Source organism: Ictidomys tridecemlineatus, chromosome 13, assembly GCF_052094955.1.
Source record: "Ictidomys tridecemlineatus isolate mIctTri1 chromosome 13, mIctTri1.hap1, whole genome shotgun sequence".
NCBI lineage: Eukaryota > Metazoa > Chordata > Mammalia > Rodentia > Sciuridae > Ictidomys > Ictidomys tridecemlineatus.
In genome coordinates, this window is record NC_135489.1 from 2,290,678 (window position 1) to 2,317,749 (window position 27,072).

General features: G+C 46.6%; 1 protein-coding gene and 1 long non-coding RNA gene across 14 annotated transcripts in view; one reads left to right on the plus strand and one right to left on the minus strand.

Moving 5' to 3' along the window:
• Positions 1–23,444, minus strand: part of Znf236 (zinc finger protein 236) — a 90,519-nt gene extending 67,075 nt beyond the window's left edge. For 3 of the 9 annotated variants that reach the window (XR_013429454.1, XR_013429455.1, XM_078029860.1), the window contains exons 1-6: positions 23,308–23,443; positions 14,435–14,577; positions 13,030–13,194; positions 5,723–5,901; positions 4,180–4,304; positions 1,012–1,184 (exon numbers count right to left, since the gene is read on the minus strand). Coding sequence is in view for 7 of the 9 variants with exons in the window: in XM_078029860.1 (XP_077885986.1) it covers positions 1,012–1,184; positions 4,180–4,304; positions 5,723–5,901; positions 13,030–13,194; positions 14,435–14,577; positions 23,308–23,362 (840 nt within the window). In the remaining 2 variants the exon portion in view is untranslated. Of the gene's footprint in view, positions 1–1,011; positions 1,185–4,179; positions 4,305–5,722; positions 5,902–13,029; positions 13,195–14,434; positions 14,578–14,814; positions 14,921–18,336; positions 18,486–18,917; positions 22,785–23,307 lie in introns of those variants that run through there. The other 6 variants (XM_078029863.1, XM_078029861.1, XM_021732518.3 and 3 more) reach the window with 6 other exon arrangements.
• Positions 23,445–23,578: 134 nt separating this feature from the next.
• The window catches only part of LOC110599018 (uncharacterized), a 60,460-nt gene continuing 56,966 nt past the window's right edge, over positions 23,579–27,072 (plus strand). For all 5 annotated transcript variants that reach the window (XR_013429456.1, XR_013429457.1, XR_002484933.3 and 2 more), the window contains exon 1: positions 23,579–24,308. This is a non-coding gene — a long non-coding RNA (uncharacterized LOC110599018). The remainder of the gene's footprint in view (positions 24,309–27,072) is intronic.

Sequence of the window (27,072 nt, forward strand, 5' to 3'; positions counted from 1 at the left end):
AAACTCCCAGGCCAGGCTTCCCGGGCCAACCCAGGCCGTCGTCACACGCCCTTCTACTGCCTCTAGGCCTTGGATAACAAAGGTTTTTAAAAAATAATTTATTGATTTTGGAATTCAATAAATCATGTTTTAAAAATAATTTGTTATTATTTTTTGTGATTATAAAATCATATTTTTAATGTGATTATAAAACTACGTGAAGTATATAGGGTTTTTAAACTTAAAATTCCATTTTCTTCATTTTAGATTTTATTCTGCTATTCTATAATCAAAGACAATTTCTACCTTTGTTTTATTATGTTTTTATTAACTCCCTAGTCATTTAAGAGGTGCTTATGGTTTAACTCCAAGGAAAAATTAAAAAGATAAATATTTACTTTTAAAAATATAGTCGTTTTCATTGTTCAAGATGTTTCGTGGACTAAATTCATCCATAACAAAAGTATTTGTGTTGCTTAAATATTTCTTTATATTCTACAGTAATAAGAGACCAGATCATGACAATTAGTAAGAGCAAAGGTTATCCTACTTAACAAAAGTAATGCCAGAGAATCTGCAAATCACTGGGAGCCAAAGACAAGGGGGACGTAGTCACAGTGGATGGAACATGCAGAAAGGCAGAGCCAGCAGCACAGGCTGGAGAGCCTCTGCAGGCCGCAGGCCACGCTCACGTTAAGGGATGTCAGCAACAGGAACACTGCTTTCTTCCTCTCAACTTTATATTTTGTCTTTCAGATTCTTAACTTACTGTATCTGTATTTCGCGTTCACTAAAAGGATGACAGACATTGTTTGGCTAATAGATCTTAACTAACAAAGGTATTATGACTGTTTTCAGACACTTATCCACCTAAGGTTCCACATACATTTTTACCTATTTATCCAAAAAGTTCCAACACACATTTCTTCTAAAACAGTTGCTCAGCACAAACTCACTCTGCATTTCTAAACAATGGTCCACCTTAAGGCAAGGTATCTCCGCAGGCTGTGCAACGCCCAGATGCATGCTCACCTCTGAGTGAACTCTCTGCACGTGGGACTGGAGATTCCCCTTCTGAGAAAAGGCAGCAGGGCAAAAGGCACAGGCATGGGGCTTCTCGCCCGTATGCTTGATCATGTGGGTCTGCAACGCCCCCTTCTGGTTGAAAGCTTTCCCACACTCACTGCATTTAAACGGCCTTTCACCTAGATGGGGAGAAAAAGGACCACTGTGTGAGCATCTTAGGACTGCAAAGAGACACACACAAGCTGCCTAAAATCGAGTCCCCAAACCTCTCTCTCCAGCCAAAACTGCTTCCCAAAATTCTACACTCAGACACACAACTGTCTTTTCAATATATCAAAGTGTAACACGTCCCAAACAGAACCTCTGACCATCGCCCAAAAGCTCCAAGGCAACCCTCCGACCAAGGCCATCCTCCCGGGGCCTGGCATCCTGCCTGAGGATCCTCTTGGGCCCACACTCCCTGCCAGCAACTTCTTCTGGTTCTGCCCCCTGCACAGCCCCATGGATGCACTGCTGCTCCGTGGCCTGCAGGGGCTGCCCTCAGCTCAGCAGACGGAGGAGCCCTTTCTAGAACTGAGCCAGGGCTAACTGGCTGGGGTCCAATGCCTGCCGCTCACTCCTCAGTCCCTCAATCTGGCTGATACCCCAGCGTAACAGGCAGCTCCAGTCTTGACCTGAGATTTGGCCTGGAGCGTCCATCCCAGGACTCACAGGCTCACTCCCTCATGTTCTTTGGCCCTGGTACAAAATCACCTTCTCAGGGATGGCTTTCCAGCTTCTTGGAACGCTGTCCTGGGAATGCCGAACCCCTCCCCCTTCCTCACCCCACCCCCAGCACATGGCTCTTCACATCCTATTCTTATCCATCTTCCTTTGCTACAATACATGCTCCAGGAAAGCCCAGGCTTTGTCTGTTTTGCACAGGACTCCACCTTCAGTTCCTAGAACAGTACCTGACACAGATTAACACTCAACAAACATTCTCTGAAGAATGAATGAAAAGGGAAAATGGGGTCGGTTAAAACCAGTTGCAAACTAGTTTAATTTCAGATCTCACTAAGGACTCATTCCCTAGTAAGTATAGAAGAGCTAATTCAGAAATAACGTCAGAGAGCTGTGTGCAGTGGCACACGCCTGTAATTCCAGCTGCTCAGGAGGCTGAGGCAAGAGGACTGCAAATTCAAAGCCAACCTCATGAATTACTGAGGCCCATAAGCAACTTAACAAGACCCTCTCTCTAAACAAAAAATAAAAAAGGGCTGGGAATGTAGGGTCAGTAGCTAAGCACCGTGGGTTAAATCCCTAGTGTGAGCGCGTGTACACGCGCGCGCACGTGTGCGCGCACACACACACACACAGAAAAAGAAGAAATAACACCAGAGGACTCTGCTACTCTGAGCAAGTCTCAGGGTTAATTAGGTAACTAAATGAGACAGCACAACCTTAGAGGTAAGGCTGGGACAGGAGGCAGCCTACCCCCACCCGGGGACATGCTGGGGACGAGGGGCGGCAGCTAGGAACCGGGTGCTGGCCACGGGTGAACCTGGTGGTCACAGGCAAACTTGGTGAAGACATCCTTCCTGTTCCAGGTCTAACTGCTGAGAGGCTCCCCACCTTCACAGGATGGGACTTGGGCGGGACCCCCAGGCCCAAGCAGCAGTCTACCACGAGGCCACGGCATCCCATCGCAGGCACCCGGAGGCACACCACTGCAGATAGCAAGCCCAGACCACCTTGTCCTTCCCTGAGACCTCAAGAGCAGTGATCACCACCACCTCCTTCCAGGGCCAGCCTGGGTGAGCGGAGGAAGTGGGCCGACCTGAGCCTGCCAGAGGATGGACATGCTGCCCCCCAGTCCTCCAGGCAGGCCAGAGGACAGGAAGAGCATATGTGTGGTGAAGGTGTGGACAGGCATGTGCGTGGACCTCTGTGTGAGGATACTGATGAAGGAAATCTGAAAGGGGCAGACACTGCACTGTTGAAGGCATCTGAGGGTGGCATGAGGATTCCACCAGGCTCCACTCTGTGGAAGGTATATAACACTTTCAAACTATTTTTTGTTAATTAAAACTTTAAGAGAGATAAAATAAAATTTAATTTCTACAAATACAAATGCACTACCTACCATTCCAAAGACTTACTTTCTCTCCCCCTTGCACTACAGGATAAACACAAGCTGCTACTCTGAAAATACCCACTTGGTCCCCACATAAACAAGCTCTAACATCTGAACTGTTCCAAGACACAACAGGCGCTCGCTAAAACCCTGGGGAGGGAAGAAGTAACCCAAACAACAGCCCCTAGGCAGGTATAAGGGCCGTACTCTGGCACTGTGAAGGGCGCTCCAAGAAGGACAGCAAAGGGCTACTCTGCCCACTCACGTTAAGTATCCACAGGCTTGTCCTGGTCTTCCCACTGACTGTGTCTCACCCACTGACTCTGTCTCACCCACTGACTCCGTCTTACCCACTGTGTCTTACCCACTGTCTCTGTCTCCCCACTGACTCTGTCTCACCCAACAGTGGAGTGTTTGGCTGTGAATGCTATGCTCAGGTTTGAATGCTCAAGCAAAGCTAGCAAATGAGCAAGACATGGAGAAACGTTTTCATTACTCTGATATTTTATGGCCTGGTTGGCAAAGGCAGAGTTATCATAGTAAGAAGACCCAGCGCTCGGCACGCTCTTGGTTAATTCACACTTAACAGCATACCTCGGATATCTTTCATATTTTATTTTTACCCTACAGTCCTGGGGACTGAACCCAGGACCTTGTGCATGCTAAGCACTCCCACAGTGAGCTACGCCCCATTGGTCCAGTGTCACACCTGACACATAACAGATATTCCTGAATTAAGTAAGTTAATAAATATCACACCAAAGATAACAGTAATAACATCAACTCCCAGCTAATGGCAGCCACGATTTACCAAGTACTTTCTCTGAGCACTTCAGGTAGCTTTTCCCATTTATAAGTTAGGAAAATTACATGACAGATGTTATGTCCACATTTTTCACATAAGAAAATTAAGTCAGAGAAAAATTAGGTAATTTCACCAAAATTAGACAGCAGGCCATGGATGAGCCAGGGCTAGATTACAAGCTGAGCCATCTCTGGGGGCATTTTCTTTCCTCCAAGCCACATAAGACATCATCCCAAACAAGTGTTTCTCATACCTGTGTGTATCCTTATATGTCGCGTTAGCTGACTTGGCTTTTGAAATGTCTTTCCACAGTGTGGACATGAATATGTGAATCCACTCCTGTCAACATTCCGGTTATAAGACCTGGTTCCAGACACCCTAGTGTGACAGAGGAAGGTGCTCATTAGATTATCTCCTTTACATTACAGGTTCACAGTGAAAACACTTGCCAGGCGGCCAGCGGGCAGGTCATGCAAACAGGTTCTAGAGGTCAGTCATGCCCACACACACCCTAGTTTTGTGAATTCAGTATCATGAACTTCATTTTTTCTATTTTCTATTGAAAAGAGAAATGTGGTTTTTGCAGGTCCGGACGCTGCAGTTGGCAGGCATGGGCTCTGCCTGCCATGGTCAAATATGGAGACACTGGCAGGTATGATTTCCATGGAGACACTAACTGCACGCCACCTCCTGCAGTCTGTTTGCTTTCCTAGTGTATGGACTCTGATGATTTCCACCTGAAACTCCCACAAGCTAGCCACCCCTCTGAACTCCAGCCCTGGACGGTGGCTCTGTTGGCCTAGCCTCGTGACTGGCTAGCCAGAAGCTCCAGCCTGACCCATCCAACAAAGTACTCTGATTCTTTCCAACCTGCCCCTTTCCACATCAGGACCCAGAGGCTCCTAAGTGCACAGATTTGAAACCCAGAAGTCACGATGGATCCTTCAAGACCCTCTCCAAGTCACTGGCTTTATTATGAAACACCCCTCTCAACTTCCAGCCACCTTCTCATCACAACAGCACTGTCCTTTCCCAGTGGCCTGGTCAGCCTTGGCCTGTGGGTAAAGTCTTCTAAGGGCTACCCTCAGGGATGAGACCCCTGACTCCTGGGACAGTGGCCTCCCTCACACCCCCATGCCTGCCCTCTGCAGGGGCACGCACCACCCTGGCCGCCTTCCTGCTCTCAACCCAGGAAGCTCAGGCTAGGATTCTGCACGCCTTCCCGGCAGGCTGGCTGCCCTTTGTGTGGTCCTGCCCGTTCCTTCAAACACCCTCCTTAGGAGACCCGGGTCAAAGAGCTGCCTCACTCTGATCAGGCTCTCACCTTGACTGACCCCTTCACGTGGTCCTACTAAAGGACAGCTCCCTGAGGACACAGCCTCAGCTGCCTGGTTCATCCCTCAATCTGCAAAGACCTAGAAGCTAGGGCTACCTAGGTGTAATTACCACCTGGACATCCCCAGTCACCTCCAAAACCTTTAGAAGAAACATCAAAAACACCAATGCTAAGCCTCATCTGAGTAACACGCTAATAGTAGCGAATGCATCGTAAAAGCAGCAGATCAGCCCACAAACGCAGAGCCGGACCTGTTCTACAGCTTTTACACGATGGCTGGCACCTCCCACTGACCTTCCCAGTGACCTGCACTACTGTGGACCTGAACCAGGTGTGCGGAGCAGTGGTCTGGTGCCACACCGTCATGTGGTCTCACTTGGGGCACAGTATGTACTTCTCATCCATCATGGCAAAGAAGGCCAGGTTCAGAATTCTACCAAGCTCAAAGGATAGTCCATACCTAACTTTATAGTGAGTCTTCACATGGTCCTTCAGCTCTGCTGAGGTCTCGAACTCCTCCTTGCAGGACTTGCAGGTGTGGCTACGGGTGTTCGCCAGCTCCCGCCGGTGCTCTTCCAGGTGGATGGCCAGCTGGCTCTGCAGCGTGAACTCATCCCCACACTCCGAGCAGATGAGGTTCTGGAAGAAGAAATGCAGCTGTGAGCGGGACAGACACTGCCAAGCCACTGCTCCCTAAAAGACCTGGCACCTGAACAGTCAATAGATACACATTCTTCCCTCCTAGCAAACATTATTTTCACATCTCAAAAAATAACCACTTTCCAGATTTGAATGGATAAAAATCATCTTTATTGGAAGAGAAAGACTAGAAAAGGACGGGGAAACAACGCAATTTTTAAGACAAATGAACTCTATACCCATGTGGCTTCAACAGCTGGCCTTTGAGCCACCTGTTCCCTAAACCTCGAAGGAACAGAATGACTTCAACCTGCAACAGGGCCAGGAGAGAACTCAAGGACAGACTGTGCTTCAGCATACCACTAAACAGAACAAAGACTCAGGAGTTTTAAATGAAGACACTACGTCCTCTGTTCAGTGTGATCTACGGGCACAGTTGATCTTGAATTGCCCTGCGTGTGTGCCAGGAAACAGGCTAAAATACAGGACAGCACAAACCCACCGCAAAAAAAAAAAAAAAGACTAAGGATCTGAACTGACCACAGTGGTGTGCACTGTAGTCCAGCTTCTGGGGAGTCTGAGGCAGGAGATCACAAGTTCAAGGCCAGTCTGGGCAATTTAGCAAGACGTTGCTCAAAACATTTTTTAAAAGGGCTGGGTATGGGGCATAGAGGTAGAATGTTCCTGAGTTCAGCCCCTCATACCAAAAAGAAAAACACTGAGTTAACTGTATTTGGGTAATCTTTAGTAATGCACCTCACCTGCTGGGGGATTGCTGGTGCTATTGCTACTGCTGCTCCATTGCAGCTAGCTGGCACTGGCCCACACAAGCTGCAGGTAAGTCCACCTTCCCTGCAGGGTGCTGGGGACAGGCTGCAGTAGCCTGGGAGACCATGCCAAAACCCACTCTGCTGGGATCGTTGCAGAAGATGCACTGTGGTACAAAGCCAGTGCTCAGCAGCCATGCCAGTGGCCCTCAGCCTGGCACAGGCTCCAGTCATGTATCCACATGCAGTTCCATAATATATCACTTCCTTAAATGATTTTTGCTAGTATTTATTGTCCCTCCAAACAAACTGTCCAAACATGAAAAAGTGAGTTTAATCTGTCAATGAACATAAGTGGTTACTTCCAAATTAAAAGGAAAAAAAAATTGCATTTCTCGGGCTGAGGCTGTAGCTCAGAGGCAGAGTGCCCAGCAATGTGTGAGGCGCTGGGTTCAATCCTTAGCACCATATACAAATAAAATAATGGCATTTCATCCTTCTACAACTACAAAAAAAAATTTTTTGAGATTGCACTTCTCTCCATTCAAATTTCTTCTAATTACTGTGGATATCGTTTTGTAAATGTATGCAATCAGGCCATTGTAACTGATCCTACAAAGGATGGGGAAACAACGCAAGAATTATGCTTCAGGAAGTGACAAGGATGAATAAAATACTTTGAGCAGTCCAACAATGATTTAAACTTAAATGACTTTAAAGTAGCATTATTATATAATAATTGAAGAAAATAATTAATTACTAGGTTGTTAGTGATGTGCTGATAATAAAGAAAATTTACTCTAGGATCCTGCCAAAAAGGAAGCAATTATCTATATCTTCCCTTACTGCATCTCTACAGAAAAGGCCTGCGCTCTTCATCCCTGCATGCTGGGCAGAAGGAAATGCTCGTCCTCGTAACAAAGATCCCCCCATGTCTCTCTTTCAAAGTACAAAGCTGAACTTGACCCTCACATCTACCCTCCGGCCTTACTCTCTCACGCTCTGCTCACATCCGTCCTCTTCACTAGCTGCTGTACCAAAGGACCAGGTTACACATCTCAGGGACTGTCTCCATGGATACTGTCAGATGTTCCTCAGAAGCATCTGATGACTCTACAGAGCAGAGCAGAGCAGACAGTGCTAGGGGGGAAGGCGAGCACAGGGAGAGTGAGGAGGCAACAGAGCCAGTCATGTTTTTATGTATGTGCAAACACACCACAAGTCCATTCTGTATTGTGAAAATGCTGGTGTGTGCTCGATTCACTGGGCTGGAAAGCAGGGCTGAGCTTCCCTGGGTCAGAGCCAAGATGGGCCATCACTGTCCCTCTGCTCTCCACCCAGCATTCCAGAGGAGCCAGGACCTTCCTCCAGCTCAGCACTTGGGCCAACCTGAGGAAGTCCCAGGCAGGAGAACCAAAACGCATGCACAGCACAGGGACCACAGCCCTCACTTTGAGATATTGTCCGCACTAGAGATAACACCAATCTCCCTAGAAACAAACTGTCGAGGTAACAGTGATGATGCTGAGTGGCCAGCAGGTCACCAGGGCAAATGTACAGCATCCAAATCAACCTCAGCCTGCTCAAGATGGGCATCTGTAAGGAGCCAGAGCATGCAATCTGCACAGGTCGCGCTCCCTGCCGCCCAGGCCCCTGGCTGGGCAGCCACCTTCATCCACCTGAGCCCCAGGGCCTCCCCTTTCTAGGCTGCCCTGCAAGCCCCTGGGCCACACTGCCCTTCCCTGCCCAGCTTTCCCAGCAGCCATTCTCGCTCTCCAGAAGCACCCACCTCTGGACTTCAGATGGTACCCGCAGCCCGAGACCCGAGATCAGAACACAGAAAGCTGCCCTCGTGGCATCCTGGGCCCTCTCCATGTCACTGTTCACTGCAGCACTGCCCAGACAGCACAGGTGTGTGCACAGCCCCCAGGAGCAGGTGTGTCTGAGTGTGCTATGCGCAGGAGCCTGTGGTCCCCACACCCCCTGCAGCCCCTTACAGGAAGTGATGCTCAGTAAACACTGAACCTCAACAATAAAGTGCCTTTCAGGAAATCATTCCTAAGTGACTGGAGCTGTGCTCACTCTTTTGGCTGACTTCTCGAGTTTGAGATTTATTCTGATAGACTACTGACCACTCTGGATTTCAGACTACTCCTTTCAATAGAGCTCTATGGAAACATCAGCCTACGGTGTTCTAAGAGTGTAGCACCTACGGCTAAAAGGTGAACCATGTTCCTAAGAACATATGTTCAGGTATAGTAAGAAAAGCTATTTTAAGTCAACTTTCTGAGGTAGACCACATGCAAAACCTGCCCCTTTTATGAGTAGCTTTCACTGCTGCACTGGATCCCTTCTGTGGTCTGTGCTGACCCCAGGAAGCACTCAGAATGCCACTCCCAGAGCTTCCAGGCACAGCCCCCAGACAACAGCAAAAGGAACCTCAGCAAATGGAGTGGACAGGAAGGACTGCAAGCCCCGCTTTGGATGAAATCACAGCAAATTTTGAAAAGCATCTGCAAAGAACACAGAGCATGAAAGTTCTGCTCTTGGCCTGTGCAGCCACACTGGGCTAAGAGAAGTGCCCAGTGCCCACCCAAGCTCTACCTCATCACCTGCACATGGCTGGGATGCAGCGCAGGGGTAAAGCACTTGCCTAGGACATAAGAGGCCCTGGGTTCCACCTCCAGCATCACACACACACAAAAAGAGTTGATGGCTCCACCTACAGTAATGACCAAATCAGAAAATCAGTGACCTGCGGATTAACTGAGATTATTTAAAAATAACCATTAGAATTTGGAAATCTGTATAAAACTAGTTCTAGTTCATGGGACACTAGTTCTAGTTCATGGGAAGGCAGTACTAAGAGGAAAGTTCATTGCATGGAGTTCATCCTTACAAGAAGAAAAAGTCAACAAACAAATGACCTCACACTACATCTCAAAGCCCTAGAAAAAGAAGAACAAATCCACACCAAAAGCAGTAGAAGACAGGAACAAATTAAAATCAGAGCTGAAATCAATGAAATTGAAACAAAAGAAACAATTGAAAATTTTGGAAAAAAAAGTTGGGTCTTGGAAAATAAATAAATAAAATTGATAAACTCCTAGCCATGCTAACGAAAAGGACAGAAAACTCAAATTACTAACATCTGTGATGAAAAAGGAACTACATGACCTACAGAAATTGACAACAATTAGAAATCATTGTGAAAACTTGTACTCCAATAAAATGAAAATTTTGAAGGCAGACAAATTTCTAGAGTCATATGATTTGCCCAGACTGAATCAGGAAGATATACACAAGTTAACAGACCAATTTCAAACAATGAAACAGAAGATGCCATCAGAAGCCTACCAACCAAGAGAAGCCCAGGACCTGATGGATACACAGCCGAGTTCTACAAGACCCTTAAAGAATAACTAATACTAACACTCCTCAAATTATTTCACGAAATATAAAAAGAGGCAGCACTTCCAAACTCAATCTATAAGGCCAATGTCACCCTGATTCCAAAACCAGGCAAAGACACATCAAAGAAAGAAAACTTCAGATCGATGTCTCTAATGAACATAGATGCAAAAATTCTCAATAAAATTCTGGCAAATCAAATACAAAAACATATCAAAAAGATCATGCAACATGATCAAGTGGGGTTCATCCCAGGGACGCAAAGTCATCTCATCATACGGAAACCAATAAATGTAATTCACCACATCAATAGACTTAAAGATAAGAATCAAATGATCATCTCAACAGATGCAGAAAAAGCATCCGACAAATACAGCACTCTGACATGTTCAAAACACTAGAAAAACTAGGGCTAACAGGAACATATCTCAACATTGTAAAAGCCGTCTAAGCCCCAGGCCAACATCATTCTAAATGGAGAAAATTTGAAGGCATTCCCTCTAAAAACTGGAACAAGACAGGGATGCCCTCTTTCATCACTTCTATTTAACATAGTTCTTGAAACTCTAGCCAGAGAAATTAGACAAAAGAAACTAAAGGGATATGGATAGGAAAAGAAGAACTCAAGTTATCATTATTTGCCAACAATATGATTCTATGCCTAGAAGACCCAAAAAATTTCACCAGAAAACTTCTCCAACTAATAAATGAATTCAACAAAGTAGAGGATATAAAAATCAATATCCATAAATCAGAGGCATTTCCGAACATCAGTGACAAATCCTTTGAAAGAGAAACTAGGAAAACTACCCCATTTATAATAGCCTCAAAAATAAATAAATAAATAAAATACTTGGATTCAACTTAATGAAAGAGATGAAAGACCTCTACAATGAAAACTACAACACACTAAAGCAAGAAATTAAAAAGGACCTTAGAAGATAGAAAGATCTCTCTTGTTCTTGGACAGGCAGAATTAATATTGTCAAAATGACCATACTACCAAAAGCATTATACAGATTTAATGCAATTCCAATCAAATTCCCAATGACATTCCTCACAGAAATAGAAAAAGCAGTCATGAAATACATCTGGAAAAATAAGGGACCCATATAGCTAAAGCAATCTTTAGCAAAAAGAATGAAGCAGGTGGCATCACTATACCAGACCTCAAACTATACTACATAGCAATAGTAACAAAACAGCATGGTATTGGCACCAAAATAGACATGTTGACCGAGAGTACAGAATAGACGACACAGAGATAAACCCACACAAATACAGTTATCTCATATTATACAAAGGCACCAAAAACATATTGGAGAAAGGATAGCCTCTTCAACAAGTTGTTCTGGGAAAACTGAAAATTCATATGCAACAAAATGAAATTAAGCCCCTACCTCTCACCATGCACAAAATTCAACTCAAACTGGATTAAGGACCTAGGAATTAAACCAGAGATCCTGCTCCTAATAGAAAAAAAAAAAGTCATCATATCATTATGTCAGATTAGGCCCTGACTTCCATAATAAGACATAGCTTTAGAGTTAATAGCAAGAATCAATAAATGGTATGAATCAAACTAAAAAGCTTCTTCTCAGCAAAAGAAATAATCAGTGAGGTGAATAGAGAGCCTACTTTTGGGGAGCAAATTTTTACTGCACACATCATATTGAGCACTAATCTCTAGGATATATAAAGAACTCAAAAATCTTAACACCAAAAAAAACCAAATAACCCAATCAATAAATAGGCCAAGGAACTAAACAGACATGATATATAATCAATCAACAAATACATGAAAAAATGTTCAAGAGAAATGCAAATCAAAACTACTTTAAGTTTTCATCTCACTCCAGTTAGAATGGCAGCTATTAAGAATACAAACATCAAAAAGTGTTGGAGAAAGGCACACTCATACATTGCTGGTAGGACTGCAAACTGGTGCAATCAATATGGAAAGTGGTATGGAGATACCTTGGAAAACTTGGAATGGAAACACCATTTGACCCAGCTATCCCCCTCCTCAGTTTTTACCCAACATTGATGTTTATAACAGCACAATTCACAACAGCTAAACTGTGGAACCAACCTAGGTGCTCTTCAGTAGTTGAATGGATAAAGAAAGCATGGTATATATATACCATGGAATATTACTCAGCATTAAAGGAGAATAAAATAATGGCATTTGCAGGTAAGTAGATGGAGTAGGAGAATATCATGCTAAGTGAAGTAAACCAATCCCAAAAAACCAAATGCCAAATGTTTTCTTTGATATGTGAATGCCAATCCATTTGGGGGGGGGGCAGGGTGTGAGGAATGGAGGGACTTTAGATGGGGCAAAGCAGAGGGAGCAGAAGGGAGGGGGCAGGGGATAGGAAAGATGGTGGAATGGGTTGGACATCATTACCTCAAGTACACTTATGAAGACACGAATGGAGTGACTCTACTTTGTGTACAACCAGAGACATGAAAAATTGTGCTCTATATGTGTACTATGAATTGAAATGATCAGCATATCAAAGAAAACATATGGCATTTGGGTTTTGGGGATTGGCTTACTTATTAATTGTATTGCATTCTGCTGTCATATATAACAAATTAGAAAAAATAAATAATTTTTTTTTTAAAAAACCCGCTTCATATGTAGCCAGATGCAGTGTTACAAGCCTGTAATCCCAGCAATTCAGGAGGCTGAGGCAGGAGGATGGCAAGTTCAAGACCAGTCTCAGCAAATTAGTGAGGCCCTAAGCAACTTAGCAAGACCCTGTCTCAAAACAAAACATTATAAAAGAGCTGAGGATGTGGCTCAGTGTTAAAGTACCCCTGGGTTCAATCCCTAACACGCGCACACACACACACACACACACACACACACACACACACCCCAGTCCACAGGTAAAACCCTGCAGCAGGAGCACTTGGCCCTGAGCTCAGGACAGGACAGTACCTCTTCCTTTTCGTGCAGCATGAGATGTGCCTTGAGGCTGGCCACCCGGGAGAACTTCTTGTTGCACACGGGGCAGGTGGGGTCGTCCCCATTGTGGGTGCACTTATGGAGAGTCAGGTTGAACTCGACGTTGAACGTCTGCGGACACTGGTCACATCGATGTGGCTATTTGGAGAAAAAAGTAAAGAAGACACTAAAACCCAACCTTTCCACAAATATGTGTTCAATTAGTGTTTCTAAGCAGCAGCCAGCACCAATCCAGACCTTTTCCAAACACTCTCAGCTGCACAGGGACCTGTGTCAATAGATCCAGAGGGACACAGCAAAGCCACTGGCAGGACAGTGAGGATGGCAGAACAATGGCACACACAGACAGCACTGGGGGTGAAGTGCCTGCAGATATGCCACTCACAGTCTCAGCACTGGATAAGGAGAAGCTCCAGCCCAACAGGCAGCACCCTCCCCTTCCTTTCTGAGCACTCACGCTGCCAACTGAGCCACCTCTAGCACAGTAAGCCCACACTTGCCTTTCCAGACTGCCAGAGCTGCTTCCCAGGGACAGAATTCCCCCAGGGGTCACAGAGCCCGACTTCCCTCTGTGCCACACCAGGCTCGGCCAGAAGAGCCTGAGGCAGCCCTCCCGTGGCCCAGGACGACCCAGGATCCTGGTCCCCACAGTTCACCAGCTTACACTGCCCTACCACAAAAGAATCAGCAACCACTCTTTAGCTGTGACCACCACTACCTTTCCAACCGTCAGGCAAATCCTTCCATGACTACACAGAATCCTTGGCACACCCACAAGGGGATGGTACAGGGGTTGGGTTGTAGCTCAGTGGCAGAGGGCATGCTTACCATGCATAGGCCCTGACTCAACCCCACCCACCAAAACCAACCAGCCAACCAGTCAACCCACCAGGCCTGACAATGCACACCATAACCCCAGCCACTGAGTCTGAGGCAGGGGAGCACAGTTGCACAGCCTGGGCGACTGTCTCAAATCTTTAAAAAAGCACTGGGGTATGGCTCGTGCTTACCTCATGTCCAAGGCCCTAGTTTCAATCCTCAATATTGCAAAAATCAATCAGTCAATCAATCAAACACCTAGAGTGCCTTTCAAAAGCACATCAAGGGTAAAACTTCCTGCTGCAGAAAAACATTTAAAATACACCAAATCTGCACTTAGTCACATTAGGTATTGAAACCACAGAAAAAAGTCATATTTAATAAATTAAATTGTTCACTTACAAATAACTTCGATACACTCATTCACTGTGACAATCTCTTAAAAAGATGCCAAGATGTTTAGACAATATAAAATGCTCCATGACTTAGGAACCTGATTTTAAGAAGCCTTCCTTTACACGTCGATCTTCAGCAGCCCTCCAGCTTCAGGCCCACATACCTTGTCATTCCGCTCATGATCCCTCATGTGGCGCTGGAACTGAGCCTCTCTCGGGAAGGACAGCAGACAGATCTCACATTTGTGGAAGTTTGGAGTTGGACAGTCATCATCAATGTTCTCCGCGTTCAGTGGTAAAATCCCATCTACACAATTGTGTACACACAGACAATAAATACCAGGTGTTATTCTCATTACATAAACAAAATTAAATTATTTGATTATTATATAAAAACCAACCTAAACCAGAGATTTACAAAAGATTTGAGAGGAAATTAATAATGCACAAATTTTTTACAATGAATTTGTTTTAAAGATAGAAATGAGCAATCTGATATAGCTGACATACAAGATAAGAGAATTATCATAAGATTTCTAGAAACCTGCAACTAGTTTCCTGTGGCTTGAAACCATGCATGCTGGTCTCGAAGGTTGCCATGGTTTGGATGTGAGGTGACTCCAAAAGTTCATGTGTGAGACAGTGCATGAAGGTTTAGAGGAGAAATGATTAGGTTATAACAGCCTTGATCCAATCATCTAGTGGATCCCCTAACAGGGATTACCTAGGTGGCAGCTGAAGGTGGGCAGAGTGTGGCTGAAGGAGGCGGGCAGTGGGGATGTGTCCTTGGGTATATATTTTGTTTCTGGTGAGTGGAGTGTCTCTGTGTGTCTGTTTTGTCTGTCTCTGTGTGTCCCCTTTCTGGTCACCATGTGAGCTGTTTTCTTCCACCACGCTCTTCTGCATGATGTTCAGCCTCACCTCTGGCCCCGAGGAATGGAGCCTGCTATCTAATGATTGAGACCTCTGAAACCATAAGCCCCCAAATAAACTTTTCCTCCTCTAAAATTGTTCCTGTCAGGTCTTTCAGTCACGGCATGAAAAAGCAGACAAAGGCCATAATGAAGCTTCTTAAACTTCACAGACCCACTTAATTTCCTTTTAATCCCTAGGGACCATAAAGCAGTCACCTCTAAATCACCTTGAGAGGCATCAATAATCCACACTGTTTTTGCAATCACTCAGTAAGCCAAACTCCAGCAGAAGCATAAAGCCTTTAGATGCTAATTCTCCAATTTGACCTATCTCTAAAAACTGCTGCAAAGCAAGATTAAGTCAAAAAGAAAAGGCTCTGTCCTCTCAGGGGGCCACGGCAGCTTAGTCAATCCTGCTCTCACCAAGCCTCCTACGGAGTCGCTCAAGTAAAGCTATAAACTTTAAGGTAGCCTCCAGCAAGAATAAATACAGCAAAGAATATCCAAGAGTAATCACAAGATTTGTCAAGAATGTCACAAATCCTCACTACTCTTCCCCTAGACAAGTAAATATACTCCAAGTCTTAAAATTAGGATATAAATACATAAAGCTCCTGAACTGCATAGGGACTACATACATCCCATGCAACTCTGCATCAAATTTGATTCCAAAAATTGGGCTCTGAGAAAACTTGGGTTCAGGAGGGGCTCTGCTCCTTCAGAGATGGGACAGCACAAGCATGACACCTTTCTCACAGCCCTGCACACTCCCAGGGGAGAGGACAAGCCTCCTGCCCTGGGCAGAAACCTGCCTGTTAGCAAGGATAGGAGGTGTGTGCAGCGGGGTGGGCAGGGGCGGTGGGGGGACAACAAAAACTAACTCTTCTGCAGATCTTTAGGGTAAAGGGCAAAGTCAAGCTTTTAGAAATATTAACGTTCCAGGTGAAAACACTATGTAAAGCAGTAGGAGAGTCCTCAGAAAACTGCGAATGGAGCCACCATTCGACCCAGTTATCCCACTCCTCGGTCTCTACCCAAAGGACTTAAAATCAGCATTCTACAGTGACATAGCCACATCAATGTTTACAGCAGCTCAACTCACAATAGCTAAACTATAAAACCAACCTAGGGGTCCTTCAGCAGACGAATGAATAAAGAAAATGTGGTGTGTACACACAATGGAATATTACTCAGCTTTAAAGTAGAATGAAATGATGGCATTTGCTGGTAAGTGGATGGAGCTGGAGAATATCATGCTAAGCGAAATAAGCCAATCCCAAAGAACCAAAGGCCAAATGTTTTCTCTGATATGCAGATGCTAATTTACAATGATGGCGGGTGGCTACGGAAAAATTGAGTTACTTTAGGTAGAGGAGAATGAAGGGTGGGGGGGTACAGGGGTAGGAAGGATAGCAGAATGAATCAGACATTATTACCCTCTGTACATATATGACTACACAACCAGTATGATTCTACAACATGTACCACCAGAAGAATGAGAAATCGTACTCCATTTATGTATGATGTGTCAAAGTGCATTCTACTGTCATGTATAACTATTTAGAACAAATTTAAGAAAAGAAATATTAATGATTCAAAAGATCAAAATTTCATACATTAAAAAAAAAAAAAAAGGTCCACTGCTGGGTAGATTGTCACATGCCCAGTAATCCCAGCTGCTAGGAAAACTGAGAAAGGACAAAGGCAAGCTCTTCACAAGTTCGAGGCCAGCCTCAGAACTTAAGGGTCTCAACATGAAATTTAGAAAGGGCTGGGGTGTGGCTCAGTGGTAGAACACGTGCACGTGGGAGGTCCTAGTTTCAATTCCCAGAAAGTACCACCAAAAAAAAAAAAAAAAAAGTCTACTGAGGAAGGATTTTACATAAACTTGATTCTATTTATTCTAAACTATGTCCAGATAGAACAAACTGAAATTGTCTGTACTAAACTGTTTATGAATCCACAGGCCCAAATAAAAAAGATTTGGGGGACTGCATCAATGGATGTTATTCCCCTCAGAGAAGTCTGTAGTGATGGTAAGAATACTAAGAAGTGGGAAGTACAAATGTGTTTAAATTTGTTTTAAAAATTCAGTAGCATTTTAACCTAAAAGCTATATATAGCAGTAAAAGGGACCCTCAACTAAATTTCTAAAATGCAAAATTAAAAAGCTATCCCCAGATATAGAATAAAATAATTTTCATAGCTGTGATGAAACTTCTTAATGTATTACCAAAGATGATCAGGGATTTAATTGCATCTGACAGATAAGAAACCTAAGAGACATGGAACAATCCATTAAATTTGAAAATGCTTCACTTAAAAACTAAGACATTTCCAGAAAAAAAGTATCTTAAGAAGTAAGATTTCCCTTTTTTAACAAAGTTCAAGACATAATAAATGGTGTCTTCAGCAAGTCTCTTCTTTCAAATGGTAATGATATAACATTAATTTGGCTTAAAGACAAAATAATGATTTGATTAAAATTACAGTACGACTGGAGAAGAAGAAAAGCAAGCATGCGTTAGTATGCACCCTGAACATAAACTAAAATCCAGAGCCCGCTGGACCCGCCTGCCTGGGACACACCTTAGTAGTGTGGCCAGTCCTTCTGCTAGTGGCTTTTCAGCCCAGGCCTCCTCTGGGCTGAGATCTGCTGTCTGTGTGGCCCTGACTCCCTTCTGCTCAGTCCACCCTTCCTGGGCAGTGTTCTAGGCCTAGCAACATCTTTCCTCCATCCTGTCTTTAAGGCCATTCCAATTTCTGTCCCCAAAGAATCTGTGGTCCACAAAGAGGTCTATTAATGTCTCTTACAGTGTGATGTGGGGTCTTAACCCAGAGGATGGCCTGGGGGCTGCAGGAGACCCCAGTGTCCTGCTGAAAGGCATGCACACAAGTTGTGCCTAGAGACCTTGTTCCGGGTTCTCTGCAGCCACGGAGGCTGTCAGATCCCTTCAGGGACCGATAAGCTAAGACAGCAGAAATGAATGGCAGTCTCACTGTGGCCCACCCTCCTGAAGACCACTGCATCTTCTAATCACAACTAGGATGGGATCCACTGTGTTCCCACACACTCAGTGTGCGTCACACGTAGGGGACCACCCTCCTCCAACCTCCCCCACCCACCCTGACCCTGGTGGTCCCTACTCTACCCCAGGTCGACTTGGTGCCGGTCCTCTGCATCTGCTCACTTCACTTCAGCGGAGTCCTCCAGTGCCATGCGTCTAACTGCAAATGCCAGGGCTGCTTTCCCGATGGCCGAGTCACACTCGTCAACTGTGCGTCCCTTATGCAGGCTACCTTCTCAAACAGCAGCTACCATAGGAGCCTTGGGGCAGAGGGTCCTAACGTGCCACCAGATGTGCACCTCTGCCACTCCCCTTACACACACACAATCACTGAGCCACTGTCCAACCTGAGAGTCCCTCCAGAGCAGCACTGTTCAGTCTGTGCTCCTGCCCCCGCGACGAGACAGAAGGGACCACTGAAGATTTCGCTGCTGGGGACTGGTATGTCAATTCCTGGACAGTGTTTCCACACACTCATTTGGCAAACAAAAACATGACCATTGGTGGCTTTCATTCTTCGCCTTTCTGCTACCATGGGCTCTATATTCACCATCAAGACTAAACAAAAACTACACAGTCATCAGAAAGATTTAAGTAACTTTGACTTTTTAAAAGTAATTTAAAGTCTACTTTTAAAGTTAATTTAACTCTATGAAAATACCGACCTTAAACAGTGTATCTTGGAGTCGGGAAGAACCGTGAGACGATGCTCCCTGAAGCAGCAGGTCCTGAGCCTACCAATAACTTAGAAAGTGTCCATCTCCAAGACGCTCACTTGCTGCTCGAGGACCACCCTCAATCACATAATGCCACAGCCACCTCCTGCAGCATCCTAGGGTCCTGGGTCTAGCAAGCTACCTTCAACTCCTTCTTCTCCCCATGCCAGGCCACCAGGCTGAATCCCTGCCTCTTGTCCCCAACCTAAAGGCACCACACTGGCCTCCTTGTGATATGATGCCACATTCCAACCAAACCTTCTATATTCAGAGCACAGCAGGGATTTAACTCAAGAAAAACTCTGTGCAGTTAAGATCTCGGTCATCCACAGATCCTTACATGTTCTTAATGTTAAAATGAGAAATAACAGCTCCAAATTCTAAGCAACCAAGCTAATCCCCAGACTGGCCAACGCTGACTTTGTTTTGAACATGTTTTCTAAAGCATGGCTCGCTTCCTCTCTCTGCTGACACTACGCACTACACTGGCTCCTACCCTGTCCCACAGTCCATCCTTCCTCCAGGACACCAGCCTGACCCTGCGGTGTGCTACCACCAGCTCACCCAAGTGTTCTCCATCCCCAAGAAAGCCCAGGTGTTGCAGGTCACCATTGCTACTGGAGATCGCTGTCACTTATGGTGAGCTCTACCATTCTTTCTCTTCTTAATTCCTTTCTACTTTCTCTTTTTCCATTTCTGCTCCTCCTCCTAGACTGGTCAGCTTCCCAAGTCTTTTGCTTGACTTTTGTAGTGCTGGAATTTGAACCCAGGGTTTTGTACAAGCTGAGCCATGCCTCAGTGTCCCTCATTGTCATCATCTCCTCCCACCCCCCAGGGCAGGACATCATCAGGTAAAGTTGACTGTTAGTCCTTGCTCCTCAGCGCTGCTTCTCCAAACCTTCACAGACCTGGCACGCAGCACGTGCCCAACGCCTGATAAATATCTAGAGATGGGAAGAGCTAATGAATTGGGTGTCTGAAGCTCCCGAGACCAATACGTCTAAGAGCTCCTAATTTTAGGCAGCAGGGTCTGCCCTCTGTCTCAGGATTCCCTTAGAACAGCATTTCCTGCTTTCCTCTCTCTCCAGGAGCCAAGTGAAACCCGCTGCCATGAGAACCTCAGAGGCCAAAACACTGAGAGGTTTGCAGCCTAAGCACCACCTGAACTTTGTTACCTGTTTTGTCTTTGAACATCTCTGCTCCTAAGTGGGTACTCATGTGGAAATGAAATGCAACACAGAATAATAATCCCCCAAAACAGGGTGAGTCATATGGTCCCTACTCTTGTATAGCTCAGAAACTAAGTCCCCAGAAAGACTGAACTTGGTCAAATCTTGCAACCAACCAGTGGCAGAAGGAGGACTGATTTTCAATTACTATTCCAAGCTCCCTCCTGATCAAGTACAGTCCCCTCTCCTCTTGAGCTGACAGCCCAAGACCCCAGTTTCCACCATGCCAGGTATACAGACAGAGACGAATCTGATTTTACCTGCTGGTTGCAATACCTCAAGGTGCAACCCCAGGCCACACAGGTCTTTCAGCCTAAAAGACTCACAAAAAGCAGTGCCAGAGGGCCCTCGTCAGAAACTCCAGTATGTACACAAACACCTGTCTTCCAAAACGCCAGTGTTTACTGTCATGATGAGCCAGAGCAAAGATAATCAACTGGAAAACTCACCCACCAGTCCTCCCAGTACTGGGGAGCTTATGATCTGAACTACAAGCCGCAACCCAGGCGGGCAGTGGACACCCATCCTGTCAGCATTTCTACCTGTGTGAATTCTCTTTTCCTGCCTCACGCTGCTCTCTTCCCTCTCACCAAGAGATACAGTGACCTCCTTTGAAATACCTGCTTTCCTACTAGTGAATTTTGATTTCTCAGGAAAACTTTAAATGCAGGTAGATGTATATTCAGGTACTACACACATTACCCAAGTTTAACAAAACCCCAGCATGTTAAATCATAACCAATCAAAACCTGCCAACGTCTACATCTCGCTTTCCAGCTAGAACAAGGAATTCTAGATCCCACCCGAGAGTAGCAGGCCTCTGGACAATTGCCCAGCGGCATGCTGCTGAGCCTGGTGCTTTCTTAATGATCCCACAGGGGTATGGCCAATTGGGGGTGCAGAGTTTATATCAAGGGGACAAGGAACCCACTCAAGAGCTTTAAACAGGGTGTGGCTGTCCAGGTATACCTGAAGAGATTATCCGGGCTGCCATGTGATGGATTCAAGGAGGAGACAACCAGCAGAGGTTAGCAAGAAGCTCCACCTTAGAGAGGGAAGGACAGAGCAGACTTGAAATTCAGTTCTGAGAAAGCGGCTACCAGGCTGGGGTGGGAAGTACCGTGGGGAACAGGAGAAACAACTGCTCTTAGCTTGGGAGCCTGGAAACCCAGTGGACAGTGCTGCCACCTGGCGAGATGGGACTTGCAGGCTCTTGTCAATGGGAGTTCACACTGCCTCTCCACCAAGCCCTTCCCGTAGCAGAGACACTGCACCTTAAATTATTCTTGCTTTGAGGGGTGAGGGCTTCGAACCTGGGGCACTTTACCACTGAGCCATACCCAGAGCCCTTTTTGTTTTTTATTGTGAGACAGGGTCTAAGTTGCTAAAACTGGCCTTGAACTTGCAAACCTCCTGAGTCTCTGGGGTTATAGGCACGCACCATCATGCCCAGCTTGCATTTTATTCTTGGCATAAGTCATATTAACCAAAAAAAAAAAAAAAAAAAAAAGAACAAGAGAATGTCAAAGCAAAGCAGCAAAAGGAATGAGAAACCACCAATCACTGATACAAATTCTGACCAGCTACCCAGCTACCTAACACATACCTGTTACATCTGCCAGCATCACTCCCCACAATCCAAAAAGGCGACAATGTATATGAACTTCAATGAAATTCATGGATACCAGGTCCACAACAACTCCCTAAATTACATGCCTGTTAACTATGTCAAGTGCAGCAGCAATAATAACTTCTGGTTTGCCATGTCTTGTTTCTAAGCTCACGAACTGATCCAAACAATCACCTTTCTCCATAAAAGCTTCAGAGGACACAGGGTCTCATTAAGTTGCTGAGCCTGGCTTTGAACTTGTGATCCTCCTGTCTCAGCCTCCCAAGTCACTGGAAGTATAGGCATGTGCCACCATGCCCAGCTTACACTATTCCTTTGCATCTTCAGATCTGACCTTATTCTGGGTTCCTGCACTTTTGCTCCTAATTCAAGTTCTCTCATGAGCCTGTATTAACTCAAGAAAAGCCTGACACTGAGTCACTAGCCTAAGCAACCGGCTATATGAAGCTCAATGGAAGTCCTGGTGCAATCCTCCGCTCCTGTACAAATTCCAGGCATGCATCCTCCCTCCGGCCTATGCAAGGTCTTTTCCACACACTAAGAAGAGCCTCTCTGAATGTGCAAAGTGTCCTGGGGCACTTCAGTACCACAGTGGTTGGGACTAAGTACTGGCAGGTATTTCCCAAGTATAGAAATAAATCACAATCACAGCACTCAAGCAGAGCTCCTTGCTTCCAGACCCATTAGCCTTGCACCTCAAAAACACCATGCCACAAGTGGAGTCCCTGTCCAGTAAAATCCAATTGTTCTAACCAAGCTGCCCTGAGAAAATTAAACCCCCACGGCAGAGCAGAGACGAGGGTACATTTGCATCCGTTTTCAGAATCCGAGTTATAACACAAGCATAAACTGAGGAACAGTTCCTGAGACCCACTGTGCGCACTAAGCTCTCGGCGCTCAGGTTCCAGGCCACGGAAATACTCCTGACACCTACTGTGTGCCTGCCAAGAATTCTGGAAGCTCCCGCACCTACTAAGTGCGGGATCAGCGCTCCAGAGCGCAGGGCTGCGGGCCCGGGTCAGCCCGGCGCCCGCGGCGTGCACGCCCGGCGCTCCCTGAGCTCGGGCGGCTGCGACAGTCCCGCCGCCCGCTGCGCGCACGCCCTGCGCTCCCGGCGCCCTGGGGCTCGGCTGCGGCCCGCGGGTCGCTCCGCCGCGCGGCCCCCGTCCTGCCTCCCGCGGCCGCCGCCCGCCTCCCCGGGGCCCGGGCCGAGGGCGGCCGCCTCCCACGCGGCGGCGGGGCGGGGCGGCTGGGCGGGGGCCGGGGTCGGGCGCGGGCCCGGCGGGCGGGGGGCAGGCGCGCGGAGCGGCCGCGGGCCGCCGCCCCCGCCGCCGCGGCGCCCGGAAAGTAGGCCCAGCGCGGAGGCGCCGGCCGCGGCGCCCGTATCCGTCCGCCCGCGCTGCGCCGCCGGCCATCGCGCCGCCGCCGCCGCTCCCGGCGCGCCCCGCGCCCATCCGGGCACTCGGGCCGCGGGCCTTACCGGAGTCGCCGCGCGCCGCGCCGTCCCGGGGCTTCGGGGGGCGGCCCCGCGGCATCGTCGCGGCGGCCACCCCTCTCTGGCGTCTCGCTCGGCGGCGGCGCGCACGCGCGGCACCGGCGGGGCGGCGGCCGGACCGGACCGGCCCGCCGGGCTCACGGGGCGACGGCGCCCGGACGCGCGGGCGGCAGCGCTCGCACCGCGCCGGCCTCGGCGGGTTCCATGGCCCGCGGGCCGCGGCGGGGGCGTTGGGCGCGGGCGCGGTGGGGGCGGGGGCGGCGCGGCGCGCATGCGCGGCCCGGCGGGCGGCGGCGTCACCTGCCGGTCCGCGGGCGGCCGGTGTCCGCGCGTGGCCTGTGGGTCCACGGGCCCGGGGCCCTCGAGGTGGCTCTCGGTGGGCACGGGGACCAGGAAGGCCTGTCCCCCCAGCGGCAGGTAGACCTGGGAGGCCGGTCCCTCCGCGGGCAAGGGAACCAGCGAGGCCTGTCTCCTCTGCGGGCACGGGGGACCTTGGAGCCGGACCCTCAGCGGCCACGACGAGCACCGCGGCCTGTGACTCCGGAAACACCGGGACCGTGGGGAGGCCTATCCATCCTTGGCATTGGGTCCGTGGGGTGAACCATCCTGTCGGTGGGTATTGGGGGCCCCAGCTCAGCCCATTCTCAAGCATCAGGGCCCATGGCCTGATCAGGCTCCGAAGTGTGGCCCTCCAGTGGCATCATCCCAGCCCCTTGGCAGCTTGTCCCTAAGGTATTGGAGCCCTATGGAGTCACCACAGGTTGAACCAAGGGTGGTTTACGTTCCAGGCCTTTATCCTGTATTCATTTGGGTTTACATACATTGGTTTGATTCCAGGAAAATCTCTGCTGAGCACCTCATCTTCCTGCAGCATTTCTGGATGCCTCAGACAGCGTCATTGCCAAACCATCCTTGCAAGGGCAAAAGCCTTGGAACTTAAATGCATCCAGATGGTGGACCTTGGACCTCAGAGGACATAGCCAGAAGTCAGTGATGTTTCCTTGATACATTTAATGTTAATATGTTAAAATTTACAGAGTTTCAGGGTGTTCATCCTGCATTTTTTGGTGTGGCCCAGTCATTCCATTAAGAGATGTGCCTGCAGGGCAACAAAGTATTAGGCCAGGTTAAGAGTTAAAGATAAGCTGGGTGCTGTGGCCTACACCTGAAATCCAGCGGCTTGGGAGGCTGAGACAGGAGGATAGCAAGTTCAAAGCCAGGCTTTGCAAAAGTGAGGTGCTAAGCAATTCAGTGAGCCCCTGTCTTTAAATTTGAAAAATACAAAATGGGGCTGGGGATGTAGCTTAGTGGTCCAGTGTCCCTGAGTTCAATACCCAGTACCCCCCCTCAAAAAAAAAAGCAAATGATAAATGACCAGAGAATAACCATTTGTTAAAGGAAGTCAGAAGCAGTCTAACATGATGTCAGAGGCTCAGCAAAGTTAGTTCAAAGCAATAGACAATGACTACTCTGAGCATACCAGGGTGTTACAAGGAAGTCAGAAGTAAGAACAATCCACTGGCCAGAAACTTGAAACTTGGAAGGGCAAAAAAGACAGAACCAGTAATAAGTTGTAACGAGGTTTTTAAAAGTCCAGTAGAGAATTTTGAGAAAGCAGGACTAATTGCCACTAGAAAAATAGGAAGGATGCTGTTTTAACTATATCTTAGAAAAAGGTTTGCATTTTAACAGAGTTGGTTAGGAAAGATCTTTTCAGGTGAAGACCAGTCAAGAAGGGAAGCTATGTGTCAGCTGCTTTATGTATGTCCATATATGTTTTCATATAGTCATACAATTCCTGAAAAACCTCAATTAGACAGATAAGCTTCTCATACTTAAAAAAAAAAAAAAAAACAGCAAGAAACCAGAGGTTATTTCCAAGATCTACCAGCCAGTGAATGGCAAATGATGATTGTTTTATCAACATCTGTTTTTGAGTAGTGCTGTGTGCTTTTATATAAAATATCTCTAATTCTTATAGTAGTTCTGCAAGATGCCCTTTTACAGATGAAGAAATTGAAGTTGAAAGAGGTTAAGTAATTTTCTAAAGACAAATCCAGGGTTCAGAATCTGCTTGCCTCTTCATTCTTTGCTATTTCTAATTGCATCAAAGCAGGAATCTTAGCCAGGTACAGTGGCACACGCCTGTAATCCCAACAGCTGGGAAGCTGACGCAGGAGGATCAAGAGATCAAAGCCAGCCTCAGCAAAAGTGTGGTGCTAAGCAACTAGTGAGACCCTGTCTCTAAATAAAATACAAATAGGGGTGGGGATGTGGCTCAGTGATAAGTGCCCCTGAGTTCAATCCCTGGTGCTACCCACCTCCCTGCAAAAAAAAAAGGAGGAATCTTAAGTTTGGGCAAAATCTGAGTATTATTTCCATATGCATATTAAGGCTCAAGTAGCATGAGAATAAAGGTTAGAGGCAAATCATAAAAACTTGGACATACGGGCTGGGGATGTGGCTCAAGCAGTAGCGCGCTCGCCTGCTATGTGTGCAGCCTGGTTTCAATCCTCAGCACCACATACAAGCAAAGATGTTGTGTCCACCGAAAACTAAAAAATAAATATTAAAAATTCTCTCTCTCTTAAAAAAAAAAAAAACTTGGACATATAAATTAATTTGTATTATATGTGGCAACCAACGGTTGCCATGAAGAAATAATTCTACAAACCTGCAAAAGGGGTATGGCTGAAAGAAATGCAAATTCTTGCAAAGGAATTTTACCAAAGTAACTTCAGTAACTACACACAATGGTAACTTGACAGAAATTTGAAGACACTGCTTTTAACACTCATTAAGAAGAAAACACATTATCCAAACCACAGGACTGTCTGATTTTCTGGGTAACGGAATCTTGCAACTAATTATGCTCTTCTCTCTTCTTCAGCTAAGGAGCTTGAAATCCAATTTTAAATTCACCTTTTGTAACTAGAGAATTTGTTGGATGCATTCTGCTACTTCCTCTGCCTTTGGTTTTTCTGTTTTTTCCTTTCAATATAGTTTGCTCAGCTATTTATTCACCCTGATAGGCATATACTTTTGTAAATTGCTTCAAATTCACAGAACAAAATGAGATTTAAGTTCAAACACATATAATGCAGCCGTGGGGATTATAGGCATGTGCTACTGCACCAGGCTAAGATTCCTGCTTTGATGCAATTAGAAATAGCAAGGAATGAAGAGGCAAGCAGATTCTGAACCCTGGATTTGTCAGAGCAGAGTGAAGGAAAAGCAGAGGCTCAGCATGACAGAATAGGCAGCTCTCCAGTGAGAACACAGGTACCATCTCATTTAAAGATAGTGTTGCTGGCCACAGTAGCCACACCTGTAACCCCACGCCTGAGGCAGGAGGATTGCAAGTTCAGGGCCAACCTCAGCAGCTTAACAAGGTAACACAAAACTTAGCAAAGCCCTATCTCAAAACAAAAACGGCTGAAGATGTGGCTCAGTGGGTTAGCACCCTGGATTCAATTCCCCAGTACCAGAAAAAAAAGGCAGTATTGCAAGAACCTCCCATATGGTTTATTTGGCTGTACCAATGTCCAGAAAAAAACTGACCCCTGAGGGGCTGGGGATGTAGCTCAAGCAGTAGCGCGCTCGCCTGGCATGTGTGCGGCCCGGGTTCGATCCTCAGCACCATGTACAAACAAAGATGTTGTGTCCGCTGAGAACTAAAAAATAAATATTAAAATTCTCTCTCCCTCTCTCTCTGCCCCTGTCTCTCTCTTAAAAAAAAAAAAAAATGAC